At 36.3% G+C, this 15,328-nt stretch overlaps 1 protein-coding gene across 9 annotated transcripts in view; it reads left to right on the top strand.

Moving 5' to 3' along the window:
- BMPR1B (bone morphogenetic protein receptor type 1B) overlaps positions 1-15,328 on the top strand; it is a 401,543-nt gene that overhangs the window by 343,217 nt on the left and 42,998 nt on the right. For all 9 annotated transcript variants that reach the window (XM_074396464.1, XM_010340137.3, XM_074396469.1 and 6 more), the window contains 2 exons: positions 5,023-5,182; positions 15,136-15,238. In XM_074396464.1, the coding sequence (XP_074252565.1) occupies positions 5,023-5,182; positions 15,136-15,238 (263 nt within the window). The remainder of the gene's footprint in view (positions 1-5,022; positions 5,183-15,135; positions 15,239-15,328) is intronic.

Raw genomic sequence — 15,328 nt, forward strand, 5'->3', positions numbered from 1 at the left:
ACACCCCCACACCCTAGTAGCTTTGTTTTGACATAGTTTAAAGAGATTTATTTATTTTTTATTTTTTAAAAAAGCATCCTCCCAGCTTCTCCTTTTCCTACAGCACCTGTGCCTCTTTTTATTGTTTCGGTATTTTCCTCTATACCTCTAAATAAATACTGTACTACTGCTTTTTGATTATTCAGTTTTAAGCATTACCTTTGACTTTCCACTATCAAAGATGAGAATTCAGTTGTTATTTTCCCATCCCTACACCCACTACCTATGTACATATTCCCGTCTCCTGTCCTACATGTACAGAGTTTAAATATTTGTTTCCTTAGTCCCCTGTGTTCTCATTACAAATGTGTTTCCAAACTCAATCAGTTTAAATTTAAAATACGTAAGTCATTTTATTAATTTCAACATCTTAAGAGTTCTCTCTTTTAAATCTTTTGACCTGCCTTTAATGAGGCCTGCTTGCTCCTGAGGTCCTATGCAATATCTCATTTTATTATCCACATTTACCATTATCTTGGAGGTATGTTTCATCTTTTTTTGGAATGGATCTACCATCAGCAGATCCTATTTCATCTGCTTTCTTGTTTATACCTTCATTTGGATGGAACATCTCCTCCAGTAACTTTCTGAGACATACATGGGAGGTACATTTTTGAGAATCTGAAAATAATAAAATGCTTCCCCCCCTCCCCCATCCTCAATCTTAATTTTCCCAGGTATTTATTTCTTATTTGGAGTAATTATCCCTCTGACTTTTGTAAGCACTGTTCTATTTTATTGTAGTTTCCTGTTTTTCTGAACAAAGTTCAATGCCGTACTTACTTTTTATCTCTTTTCTCTTTTTCTCTCTCACATTTCCTCTCTCTTGAAAAAATGTAGGATGTCTCTTTGTCTTCAGTGTCAAAAATTTTACAGTGACATGGTGTGGATCTGCTCTCATGCACTATGGGGTCTTTCAAATTAAAAGCACATGATTTTTCATTATGAAAACCTTACATGATTTATTTATTTGACGAATTTCTTTTCTTTGTTTTCTCGTCTCTCTTTCTAGAGCTAATATTATTCAGATGTTAAGTCTGAATTTATGCTCTAAGTTACTTAAGTTTTCCATCTTTGTATTTTGTACTGTGTTATAGGAGATTTCTCAATCTTTATCTTTCAGCTCACCTGCTGGGATTTTCATTTATACAATTATATTTTTTAAGTTCTTTGTTATTTTCTTTTTATAGCAATGTGTTCTTGCCTTATTGATGTAATGTATTTTGTAAGATGAATTAATTTTTTTAAGTTTTTATTTTCTTTCATATAATTTACTTCTTCCAACTAGTATTTGTTTTATTCTCAGTTTTTGATTTTTGAGGGTTTTTTTTTCCCAATATCTATTGACCTTGAATTAGTGGCTCATGTGTATGAGAATGGATCATAGAAGAGCTGACTAGAAGCTGTGTTGTCACCAGTGAGCCTCATGTAGGATAACATTACAGGGTTATTTCACTGAGAAACCCACAATATCACTGTCTTTATGCTCTTTATTCTTGACCTGGTCACATTACCCAGTAAAGAAGGGGCATACCAGGCTGCATTGAATTCTGGCAGCCACATGGGGAAGGTGAACTAGAGGAGTCAGCATCCAGAGTGAATGTTCACTGACTGCTTGCAGTAAGATGGTACTTCTGCCCTCTTCTGTGCTTGGTGTCCTTCAGTCCTTGGCCTTGATGGTGAAACAGAAAAATTAAGAAGACATCTCAGTGATATGTGTATTACATTTACTCTTCTAGTCTCCTGCAGGGTTAGGAAAGAAATACTGCTAGCCTGTAGGGAATAGTAAAGGATATCTGAGGTTTTAATTACTGTACTTATAAATAGATTTTCAGCCTCCTTCTGTTTTTAATATTTGTTTCCTTAGTCCCCTGTGTTCTCATTACAAACACATTTCTAAACTTCTAGTCAGTTTAAATTTAAAATCCATAAGTCATTTTATTAATTTCATCTTTTGACCTACCTTCAGTGAGGCAGGTCATTAGAAAATGATGTTTTTCTTTAAAAAGTACAAGATATACGTGATGTCCCCCTCACTTTTAGAAGTACCTTGTGATACCATTTCGGGAGCCTTTTTGGGGTTAAGCAGTAAAGCTTTGCATCTTAGCTTTTCCCATGTTTGGCTGAAGAATCAGCTTTTGTAGCTTTGTTAAACCAGTGACTGCTTGTCTTTCTGCTTTTCAGGTTTTTACTGCTAGTGCCTTCTCCCTAGATCTCATATTATAGCTTCATTTTCTTTGCCCCTTTTTCTCTTATTGTAGTGGGGTTGAATAACTAGAATTACCTGTAAGTAAAACCAAAAATTATAACATTCTTCCTTGTCAGTATACTTTGACATCAGCATTTTAGTGGCTATATAGGAATCCTGTTTTACAAATATATCTAAATCCTCTACTGTTGTAAATATGAGTTGTTATAAGCAATATAGCAAAGAACCTTCTTTTAGCCAAATTTTAGAAAACTCTTTAAATAAATTCACAATGGGACAAAATCATGAATTTTCTCTTAAAATGTTTCTTAGAAAATGGCATCCTACTTCCAATCACATGAGGATGTTTTCTTTTCTATTTTAGACCATTTGGTGTCAGTGTTCCATTTAACAGCCTTTCCCACCAACTGGCAAATTCTGTGTATGTTTAATTCATCCTAGTTACCCAGGCTGTGGCTGGAAATATGGGGAGGGGGTGGCAACCAATACATACTTGCTAGTAGACATTTGTATAATAAATGAATTTTTATTGTGGGTTAAAGCATCAAAAATAAAGGGTTTGGTATGAAAGGAGATACGAAGTAGTAAGTTTTAAATACTCTATTTTTATTAATTGGTCTCCTGAGGTGACTCAGGTCATAAAGGCAGTAACATTGAGAACCAGATTAAAAAATAAGGAACCAACTATGACAGGATGAGATATAGGTACACCCACACACGCTACCCTGGGATAGCAGCGGTGCTGCACTCTTACATGGACAAACTTGAAACAAATGGCTTTCAAGATGAGGCAGTGACATAAACTATTTAACTTCCCTTTATTTGAGAAATTAACCTAAGGATGAGCATACTATTACACAGAAATAATACATTTATTGGGAGTCATTGTGTGGCTGGATTACATATTATTCGCTTAATCTAGTCTAGGGTTTTTCTAAGTGGAGTCTACAAGTAATTTGTTTCAGAATTACATGAGTTCTTGTTGAATATACACATTTCCTGGCTCGCCTGTGACCTACAGAATCATAATCGCTGTGGCTAAGGGTGGGATTCTGCATCTGGCAAGCTTCTCATATGCCGCAGGTGCCTACTACAATCAACATTTTTTTTTTCCTGGACAAAATTTATGAGAAACTATTTGAGAAAGTTAGATGCACATCTTGTATAAATTTGAATAATCTAATATTAGAGTTAATATTAGAAAATTCTGATGTATTGATTTAACATATTTTATTGCTTTTTCTTTCAACTGTTTTTCCCTGTAAGAATTTTATTTATTAGTTTAACATGCAGAAAGTCAGGAAAAATTCTCACGGATTAAAAAAAATAAGCTTCTAATTCTCTGATGGAACCATTGCCTTCAGGCATTCATTTTTGGCTTAAAAATATAACAAATGTGTGGCATATCTTTTACTTAGGACCTAGAATTTCAATTTTTGATCAGTAATTTCTAAATAATATTTTTATTGATCTTTGATTTCACCATAGACAAGCTGGTTGTGTTATGAGAGAGATTTTAAATTGAAAATTGCTCATGGTGACAATTGATGCAGTAACATTGCATGTATTAGAGCTCTTACTACAGTGCCTGAAACATAATGGATATCAATTAATGCATACCCTCTTCTATGTAAGATAAACATTGTAAACTCTTGACATGAGGTTTGCTGCCTATAATTATCTCCATTTTAAGGATAGGCATATGAGTCACAAGATTCTTTATAAAATCATCTAAGGACAACTAACTTGGTAAATAGTAAAGCCTAATGTTGAACCCAGAACATCTTTTTCTGAGAGATCATGTCTACCACAATGCCTTCTATCAAAGATGTTAGAAACATCACTACAGTCATAGGTAGGCATTTTGCAGATGTATCTTTTGAAATGTATCTTGATATTAGCTAAGTTTGTATCTTCCTACCCAATTTTACAGATTAAATATTTCTAATAATTTATTGTTTTTGTTTGTTTTTATTGAGATGGAGTCTCGCTCTGTTGCCCAGACTGGAGTGCAGTGGCGTGATCTTGGCTCACTGCAACCTCCGCCTCCTGGGTTCAGGCGATTCTCCTGCCTCTGCCTCTGCCTCTGCCTCCCGAATAGCTGGGACTGCAGGCACATGCCACCGTGCCCTGCTGATTTTTGTATTTTTAGTAGAAGCGGGGTTTCACCATATTGGCCAGGCTGGTCACAAACTCCTGACCTTGTGATCTACCCGCCCTGGCCTACCAAAGTGCTGGGATTACAGGTGTGAGCCACCACGACCGGCCCTAATAATTTCTTTAAAAAGTACATGATATACTTAAAGTAGAGACACTCAGTGATATAGTAGAAAGACAGTTTTAAAGATTAAAAAATTTGAGTTTAAACGCTGGCTCCATAGTCTATTGGTTGTGTACAGATCTCTTAAACTTTGAGTCTCAATTTTCTCATCTGAAAAATGGGGATGATAGTATTTACCCATAGAATTACCAGACACAGTAGAGGTTATCTATATAATGTCTCATTGAGCTTATTGCACTCAAATATAGCTATTATAATTTAACACATAAAATACCATCCTGAAAGGATTATGGGTCTTTCTTTATTCTGTATGAGGCATATACTATGTAAAAGGCATGGTTTTAATTAAAATACCAAAATGTCTGATTTTCTGTTTAAGTCTTTAAGTATCTTGAATACTTCATTTTAAAATGTAATCTTATATTTTCCTTTGGACACAAGTCTGGGTTAGCCTACCCCACAGATGCCTAACTGTCACTATTTCTTTTTTCAGCAAACTTCCTTGATAACATGCTTTTGCGAAGTGCAGGAAAATTAAATGTGGGCACCAAGAAAGAGGATGGTGAGAGTACAGCCCCCACCCCTCGTCCGAAGATCTTGCGTTGTAAATGCCACCACCATTGTCCGGAAGACTCGGTTAACAATATTTGCAGGTTGGTGATATAAATGATATAAACCTAGCTTTAACAAAAAGTCACACTTTTCAACTATACAACTGTAGAATAGTTTTTCAAAGAACACATTTCAGAGAACAGTGCCTAACACTATCATAAACTCTGAGAGCTGTGCCTGTATTAGAGAAATACTGAATTGTGAATTAGACAGCACACATACACATAAACACAGACCTCAGATCCCCGGCTCCTTGTAAAGTTGCAAATGCCAATTACTTTCTTTGAAAAGACCTGATCCCTACAACTAGTTAAACATCATGAGCTGTCAAATATGTGTGATTTTGTTTATTTGATGCTGATGTTGTTAGTATTTTGGAAAGAAAACCTAAGCTGCCGGGAATATTCATCAGCTGGTTCTGGGAGAGAGTACAGTGGTAGAGCTTACGTCATTCCCCCAGTTGCTAAGAAGGACATTGTCCAAATACTAGAAAATGAACTCTTTAATAGGTAAACATGTTTTTAAACTTTATAACATTTGAAACTAGTCTATTTTGCCTTTTTCTTCCTTACATGTCAGTATGCAGCTCCATCCATTTCGCTGATCATGATAGCTGCATTTACTCCTTATGGTAAGGACCACAGTGGATAAAGAGCTATAGCTTAATGAGGCTAGTGTGTGCCCAGAGAGAGAAGTGGGTCAGTTAACCGGATGAGTGTAGCCCTCCAGAGTTAAAATGTCAGCGAAGTAGAGTGTGCCTCAAGAGAGGGCATGGACTGAAATAGAAAGGTGGACTGCTAGGTTTAGAGTCCAGGTAGAGTCCAGATGAAAAGAGCCAAGTTCCAATCTGGACATGATACATTTGAGGGTTGTGATGTGTCTGAATGGAGGTATCAGTATGCAGTTGGATATGGATCTGAGGTTCAGAGAAAAGGTTGAAGAGAAAGGTCAAAGTATGCAGAGTATTAGTCACTGGGCAACCATTTGGGGCTTCATTAGACAGAAGGTGCACAAAGCTGAGTTGAATGCTTTTTTTTTTTTTTCCTTTCCGAGAGCCTTTAAAACATTTTTTTATGTTTCCATGAAGCAAAATCCTGATATAAGCTTGACATGGTATCCCAAGAACCCAATATAGCACAAGAAACATATTGACTGAATAATACAGGGAGGAAGCCTGGGTGTTTTCGTATCTCATTTAATCAGCAAAACAACTTATTCTCAGCTTTAGACATATGAAATTTGGGATCCAGAGAGATCTAGTAACTTGACTCTTATACTACAAAGTTGTGACCACTGATTTTATGCCAAGGTAAAATGATTCCAAAGCCCAGTTTTTCCAGGGAAACACTGGCTCTTTATAGTAAATAGAAAAACCATCAGGAAAGTCAAAAAATGTTTGAAAGAAAGGAAAATTAGCAGGAAGAAACAAAGTAGTGGGATACTTTACTATTGTGTCTAAGTCTGTGGTATTCAGAACACATCTGTGTGTGTCATTTGAGCTACTGTCCTGGTGATCAAGATTTTCCAAAACTATCCCGGTTTCAAATATTTTTTCTTATTTTCCTGACAAGCCATTTGGGTATCTTAAGTTGGTTTGGTAGAAAGTGTTCAGTCAGGTTTATCTGCAGTGGAAATTCTGTTGTGAGAAGAAGCTTGGCAGGTTCAAAAGAAACTGGTTTTTCTAGAGTACAGGGGTAGGAACAGTAGAGTACAGTGGTGGGAGCTGAGCCTGGAGACAGCAGGTCTAGTGACTATGGTGGGCTGTATTAAGAATGTGGTCTTATTCCTAAGTGTTGGAAAGTGAGTGAAGGGAGTTTTGCAGCAGGAGTGGCAGTGGGGTTGACACGATCTGATTTATTTCTTTGCTGCAGAATATTGGATGTATTAGAAGGAGGCAGAAGTGAATGCAAGAATAGTTAATGTCAGGGAAATTGAACAGTGTATTCAGTAAAGTCAGTTCATGTGCAAGAAAATGATTGTGAACTAGGGTGGTGCTGGGATAAGAGTGAATGGGATCTATTTGAAAAATATTTAGAAGGTGGAATTGTGTGATGATGGATTAGATTATCAACTAGGAGGACAACGAGAGAGGCTTGACAGATTTCTGGATGTAGATTTAAATGCATAGGGTAGACTTTTAATGAAAGAGGACAGATGAAAAGAACTAAGTTCCAGTCTGGACATGACACATGAGGGTTTTGATATGGCTGAGTAGAGGTTTCAGTATGCAGTTGGATATGGATCTGGGGCTCAAACAGGAGGTCAAGGAGAGAGGTCAAAGTGTGCAGAACATTAGTCACTGTTTGCTGTGAAGCAGACAACCTCAAAACTGTAATGGCTTATAATTAAATATATTTATTTTTCATTGAGGGGTTTATAAGGAGGCTGTATCTGTGCTGCACTCTGCCAGGATTGGGTGGCCTTCACTTCTTGCTGCTATTTGAGTTTAGGCCTGCTGCACATTTCTTCACTTTTTTTTGTTTTGGATCAGCAGCTACCCAAGGCATATTCCTTCTCAGAGGAGTGTGAAGGAACAATTTTTTACAGCTCTGCTTGTGTCATGTCCTCTGACATTGCATTTTCCAAACAAAATCAAGGTCAGTCAAGGAGAAGCAATGTCCATGGTAAAGTATAAAGAATTGGGATTAATAATAGAACAATCTACCAGAGTACGACTTGGATGTGAGACATTTAATGCTTGGGTAAAGGGGATGTTTGCAAGCTAAAAAAGAATTCACAATAAAGCAGTGAGTATGGTGTCACTGAAGCCAAGTTTACTTAGAGAGGTAGTAAGGTCAGCTGTGTTGCATCTTCCAGAGAGTAGGATAAGAACTGAAACATGGCAATCAGATTTATTAGACACTGATAACTGTGGTTTAGAGATACTTGATTTAGAGATGGAAGTCAGATTAAAATGGGTTATATATTAGGTAGTTGTGAACCTTTGTTTTATGGTAGCAAAGGAAAAGTAAACAAAAATATAACAAAGAAAAACAACCACAGAAAAATGGAACCCCTCAAAAGAGCATAGATACACCATTGCAGTCAACATAAATGGGTTAGCTCATAGAAGTCAACAGAAAACCAATGTTTATTGAATTTCTAAATAAATATTAACATGTTTATTTTTACTTTTATTCATTATAACATTCCTATAAATAGAATGTAGCACTATGTGTGTTTGCCTAGGTGAGAATTCTGATGGTCTACAAAGTTAAGTAATTTTCCATAGTTCTGATGATACAGTAGAAAAATTGTGCCCAGGACTCCAGAGTCCTGAATTCTTGGCCAGCTGCTGGTCCTGACATTGGTGCTCAAAGGAACAAATATTCACTCTTGAGTAAAAAGAGCAAATTTTCACTCTTGGGTAAAATGCACATGTATTTTCCTAATGAAGTATTGATTCTAGTTGAATCTTCCTGTGAGCTGAAATCAGTCGTGTGTGAATCACAGGGGCTGGATTTGTTTCTTTGTCCTAAGACCTGTATAAATCCATGACTTTCTACTTCCATTCCTGTAAGCACACTCTACTCTCCACCCTCCAAATCAGTACTTCTTAAGCTAATGCTAGTGAAAGATAATTTTCCCTCCATACTAAATTGTATACTGATACATTTCTAAAGTATAATATAAAACAAATCTTAGAAACATTATTACAAAAATACTTGCAAAACTCCATTTTTATTGGCTATTATTTACCTTCAACAGACATACATTTGTTCCTTTAAATTGCTATACAAGTTTTCATTTTTAAATTCCCCCTTTCACAGATCAGTAGCAAGCAGTGTGCTGACCTACAGGGGAACACACCTTGAGTAATACTGCACTGTTACCCTTCTAGGTAAAACAGTTTAAAGGATAGGGTTGTGTTTTCTAATGTGTACCTTATAAAAAGACTGGTCTAAATTGTCTGGCCTGAGGCCTTGTACCACCCAGATCTTAGCCAAACTGAGTGTTTTGGTAGGTTTCATGTTCATTATCAGTTTCACCTCCCTGAAGAGAAAAATCCAAAAGGAGGCAAGAGTGAATCATACTTAAAAGAGAACCTGAAATCCCACATTCTAATTTAGCGGACATATGCAAAGTTTTAGAGGCTTGTAAACTCTTTTTCAGTACCATCAATTACGCCACCAGCTTTCGCCAAGGCTTGATCTCTGTCAGGTGCAGATGTGGCTGCTTCCAAAATCCATGCCATTTCCATTGCTCATGACATTCACATTAAAGGATGTAGTACAAACATAGTGTGAGTGAATACAGTAATAGAGCCTTTTTTAAAATATATATCTGTATTTCAAAGTAGGGGGTAAAGCCATTGTCCTGTCTCCCTTGAGATAGTGTCTGTTTTCTACATATCTTTCCATGTGTCACTTTGCGTCATAATCCATCCAGTTTCATTTCCAGATTCTACTCTTAGGACCACAGACCATCACTGCACACCTTCAGTGCTACAGTCTCCTTGAGTAACTCTTCTTAGTGGCTTTCGGCATGCCATTGTTCTGTTTCATTTTTCTGTCCTAGCAAGTGTTATCTGGGCCTTGTTTATGTATTTTTTTCTCCATCTAATCAAATCTGGCTTTACATATCATTCCTTGTTTTACTTGATGTGGTCTGTAATCATCATTTTGTCTTGCTCTCACCACCTCTCTCAAGTTCCTTCTCCTCCTCACGCATGTTATGCTTTTAAAAAACTTACTTTTGACTCTTTTCTTCAAAGACAATCTTTAATACTTTACTTATCTTACTGGTTTATTACCAAGAATTCTCCTGCCTGGGCAGTTTTCGGGGTTTACGGATGTAATAAATCAAATTATATGTCCGCATAAAGGATATGCAGATGACACCAGGTTGCTTAAGTGAGGAATTAGGTAAGTCTCCAACTATATATCCTGAAGAGTTACAGCAGGAAGAAAGAAAAGCTTAGGGGCTGTGAGCCTTTTTACAAAGTTTGTGTTAATGCAGGCTTCTTAAACCTCTTGCTGAGTGTGGTGGTGTGTTTTCAAACAGGTGCTCCTGACCTAAGGTCTCAGAGGATTTAAGTGTGCATCGTTCTAGTTTGCTCACACATTTTATCTTCCATACCTAATATCATCATAAACCATCCAGGTTTTTGTCCCCCCACTGTTGCTCAGATCATTTAAACATTGATCTATATAATTACTTTTTTTTTTTTTTTAGTAGAAGATGTTGATTTCAAACCATTGCACCTAAGAGAATGGTGGGTTCTTCATTAGAACTTCTCATTCAGCTGTAAGAGGCTGTGATTTTAAATTCGCATATGGAGGTTTTTATAAGGAATAACTCTCCTTTTGTATCTCTCATTAATCATCAGTGAGAATATTAGATGGCCAGTTTGTTGTTGGAGTTAATAGAAAGTGGTAGTGCAGAGCACTTTAAAATTATTCTGAGAACCACTGAAGATTTTGGATCGGAGACAAAAAAATGTAAGGTTTCTCAGGCTGTTCTGTATGGAATGGGTTAGAGTTGGGAGAGGAGACGGGGAGTCCTGCTGGAAGGCTCTCAGAGCCATCGAGGTGAGATACGGTGACGGTCTGCCTTGGGCGAAATTATATTAGTGCTGGTTGAATATAAAAACTGAGACAATTTCAAAAAATCTTGTACTGCATAGAAAAAAAAAAAACAACACAATGCTAAATCATTTGATAAGGGTGCCAGAGAAGGATTTCTGATAGTTACGTGATGTTGAGGATAAAATAAAAAGGGCATTTCTCACATTGGTACTTTGTCATTAATGTTGGAACTTCACCATCTCCGAATATGTGACCCCTCAAAAGGAAAGCCAGGGAAGGGGAAAGTAGACCCATATATATTTCACACTCTATTCTCTCCACTGCTATGGGAAGCCATCCATCCAAGATGATAGGGGGGAAAAAAGGTAGGATTCTATTACTTTGTTAATAACTGCTACTTAGCATTCTTCTTTGCTTACTTCACAGTTAGTAGAAAACACTTAAGTAGCTTATGATGTCTGTCCCTACTCCTGGAAGTTGAATGACTTCTCTTTTCCAGGATTTGTGGCCTTTGTAGGCTAAGAGTAAATGTACCCTTGCATACTCAGCACCCAACTCTGCTTGGGTCATAGTATGCTTGATAAATGTAAAACATACCACTGTTAATGGAGCTATGAGCAGCTTTCAGCTGTTTTAGTTAATAGACTAAAAATCTGCACCATTTAAATGGTAATTCTAAAAGTTATGTGTATATTTGCATTTACCTGTGACAAAAACGGAAACCTGACACTGTTCCCTTGAGTGAGAGAGAAGATATTTTAGAAGACAAGATCTTCTCAAGAACATGTTTGCAGATGACCTAAAATCAGTTAACTTTTAGAAATCAATTCTGACTGAAATGTAAAAGAAATTCAAAATAAATTTGAGTTGTTTTAGGAAAACTGTTAATCTTTCCAGCCAGATGTAATTGAGCGGATACCCATCATATAAATATAATGCTTTCAAATTTCCTATCACTTGATTGAACAGAGCAGATAAACTCTTTTTAACTAATACTTTAAAACATTATTTTACAGTTAAACGAGTCTTTATAAAGATCTAAACTGTGTCTCTCCTCAACTGTGGTGGCTGTATGAACAGCCCTGGGGTTTGCAATGAAGAAACATAAGATCTTAGTGGAAGAATAGAATTAAAGGGACCAAAGTTTGGGTAAACCTTGCAAACACTATACTCATGTTAAGTAAAGATGCTATCAGTTCAGTTTTAGATATCTTATAAAATTGATTTCTAACCATTCTATGACAATGAATGAATTGGGTTCCAGAAGGCTATATTATAAATCTATTTTGACCATAATAAGAGAAATAAATTTTTGACCGTAATAAATGCATCGATGCACTTTCTGATGCCTATCTACCTAAAAAGAGTCCCACTTGGTCCCTTGAAGCTTTAAAACAGGTAGACACCTTTCTTACAAGTGTACGTTCACCTGGGCACACTGAAAATCTCTTGAGGTAGTTAAATGACTGATGATTTTTCTAGATGTTCCTTCCACACAGTCCTTTTCTTTTGGAATATTTGGAAAACTTAAAGAGCCTGGAACATGTATAGTCATCCAAGAATTGTAACAAAGTTGTTTCTGTTTTGTTTTTCTTTTTTTTTTTTCATATTCTTTATATTCTTTTTCTTCCTCCCTGAATCCTCTTCAAGAAAAACAAGACTTGTATTATCACTGCTTTGACATCATGCAGTCTTTAAATTCTCAACTGCTTTGCTTTTTCATAAATTAACGTTTTGTCAAGAGGCATTTAGCCCTGATAACTGAATACCTTGTATACTCAACTACTGTTTCATTTTGCTATCACTTTTCTTTGTCTATAACACAGGGACAGCATTTTTGAAATGTTACATCAACCATCTTTTATTTCATTCATAATCATTACTATCGTTCCATGATTCATCCTATGTTCATGTTTATATCTCACTATTTTCAATTTTGTTTAAAATTATTTCTACTTTTATTTCCTTCTTGATTCTTCATCTCATCTTTTTATCACTTAGAACACTCTGGGAACAAGGGTAACAATCTGTATATAAAACTGAGCTTTTAAACATGGCAACCAGGCAGCAGAATGTTCACACAGGCCAGTGTAAGAGTGAATTGTGACAGCCTGTAGCCATTTCTTAGAGGTGGGCAAAAATGCTTAGCTTTGACTCCAGAACATAGCTTTGTTTCCGTGTGTGCATGCTTGAGGGTTGAAAGTTTTGAAGTAGTTCTTGAACTTCTGTAATTGTACTGCTAGTTTCCAGTTGAAGTTCCTGGCTAGAGAGCAATGTCAGTGAGAAGAATATAAATTCATTTGCATTGTGGCAGCCGATAGGCCATTGATATGGGTATCTCACCTCCTTTTTTATCTTCCAACTAAATATTTGATTCCTCTCTGAATTTATGACTTACGGGGCATGGATTATTTTCTCAGGCTGCCCTTCCCTCTTCCCTCTTTATGTTTTTAGCTCCTCTCTCTTTGCAGACACGGGAGTGTGTATTTTTATAGCTTGAATTTACTCTCTCTGATGTTTCTTTGCATTTCCTAGGACATTGTAGCAGTAACTTGACAGTAGCTTTACCAGCTTTTTCTATGCCTTTTTTTTTAATTCTTAAAAGTTGCCTAGAAATACATTTCTATTTACTAATATTTTGAGTAAGAAGAACCCATGATAAGGAGAAATTACTCTTTAGATTTAATCTAGGTATTGACTTCTCTAGCCCCTGTGCCTTCCTGATTTCATAAAATTAGGATGACTGTAATTTCTGATAATTTTTGAATTTTGATTTTGATGAGAAATATAAGTTATACATATGTAGTCTAAATGTGAAGGAAAGGAATAGAAAAGTCACAGTTATGACTTGTACATATTGTTTAAAGTAAATTCCTAAGGAACAGATATTTTAATTATTCCCTTCAGTGTTTACATGTTTTATGTTTCTATAGCAGTTTCAGTAAATTGGTTGAAAAGGCCCGAAGAGTTCAAGGCATGGGCTGTTCAAAGACTGTCTTTCTTCCACAACAATATTCGAGCTTTTTGACCTTGGTCTAAGAGAGAGATTTATCATTGGTCCTTTTTAGCCGTTCATTAGTATGTTTGAATTTTGTTGTGCTGGCTCTTATAAAGTAAAGTATTTTGGATCACTTGAGGCTTATAAGACAAGTAAACAATTCTGAGGGTGTTGATAATAACTGAAGGGCTCACATATAGCACAATGCTACTACCACTAAGACAGAGTAGATAAACCCACAAATCATGGCTAATACCATTCTCAGAGCTTTCTTCCCATGACCTTTCAGGATTACATTGCCATATCTGTCTTAGATGCTGAACATGTGTGACGAAAGGATGGACATATAGTTTAGTACTTTATTTCTTCAGACACTCCGTGCTGGTTTATGACTTATATTGGGAGTCTGCTGGCATTCATCACCCAAACTTGTGAAGATATTATGTCTGTTTACAGACAGTTCTATGTATAACAGATTTGTTTTTTTATTTTAGCCCTAAAGGGTATAGCGGAAAGCACATGGTGAAGTGAGAGGCCCTTGATTCAAGGCCCAGTTCTGTAACTGTTTGTCTTTTGACCTTGTATTAGTTTACTACCCTTTTATAAGTTTAATTTCCTCATCTGTAAAATAGGAATAATAGTACTTTATTCTTCTTTTTGTTGAGAGGATTAAATGACACAGAATAAGTGAAAGTTATTTTTAATCTAGAAAACAATATAGAATTTAAAATTTTCTTTCCTCTCCACTGTCTTATCAAGAACCCTCTTTCTGTTGCCTGTCTTTACCCCACCTCCAAATGAAGCCCATACTTCTTACAACAAAACTTAATTTATTCATATGACAGGACATCCCAGAATCAGAGGTTCTAAATGGCAGAATCTCAGTTATGCTACGCTTGATCCGTACTCCTGCCTGTCTTTAGTTTTTGTGCTTTGATAAGAAATAAATATACTTCACTATCTCAGAGCAAGTAGAACGGGATAACCAGTCACCTGCCTGGATTCCAACTGTTGCCCTCCTCACTAACTCTAAGACCTTTGGAAGTTACTGAAGCCCTCTGAGCCTCAGTTTCCTCATACAGAAAGCAACAGTAGTGCTACCTTCCTCACAGGGTTTGTCTGGATTTGTCTGGAAGAGTAGTATCCGTGAAGGGCCAAAATAAGTGTTCAGTAATTTATATCTATGTGGTTCATAGTAATTAATGTTATATGTTATATGGGAATGTTGGCTTCTTTCTCACAAGTTACTTGACAAAAGAGATATTACAAAATGTTTTTATGATTATCAAATTCACTTTTATAAAATGAAGTTTTTGGATTCTCTTAACAGATTATTGACGTTCTCTTTGTTGCAATAAAATAAATAACAGACATCACTTACTTCGTTTTCCCTTAGACACACACACACACACACACACACCGACTCCCACACTCGCTGTGTTTCTCACTTTGCCTGTTTGGTCTTCAGCACAGACGGATATTGTTTCACGATGATAGAAGAGGATGACTCTGGGATGCCTGTGGTCACTTCTGGATGCCTAGGACTAGAAGGCTCAGATTTTCAGTGTCGGGTAAGAAAGAAAACTTGATTCTGTAACCTTTCATTGGCTAGATTTCCAAGCAAGATAAAACCATTCTTTTTCTTGGCCAATCCATTTTTA

This window comes from Saimiri boliviensis, chromosome 3 (assembly GCF_048565385.1).
Source record: "Saimiri boliviensis isolate mSaiBol1 chromosome 3, mSaiBol1.pri, whole genome shotgun sequence".
NCBI classification, from domain to species: Eukaryota; Metazoa; Chordata; class Mammalia; order Primates; family Cebidae; genus Saimiri; species Saimiri boliviensis.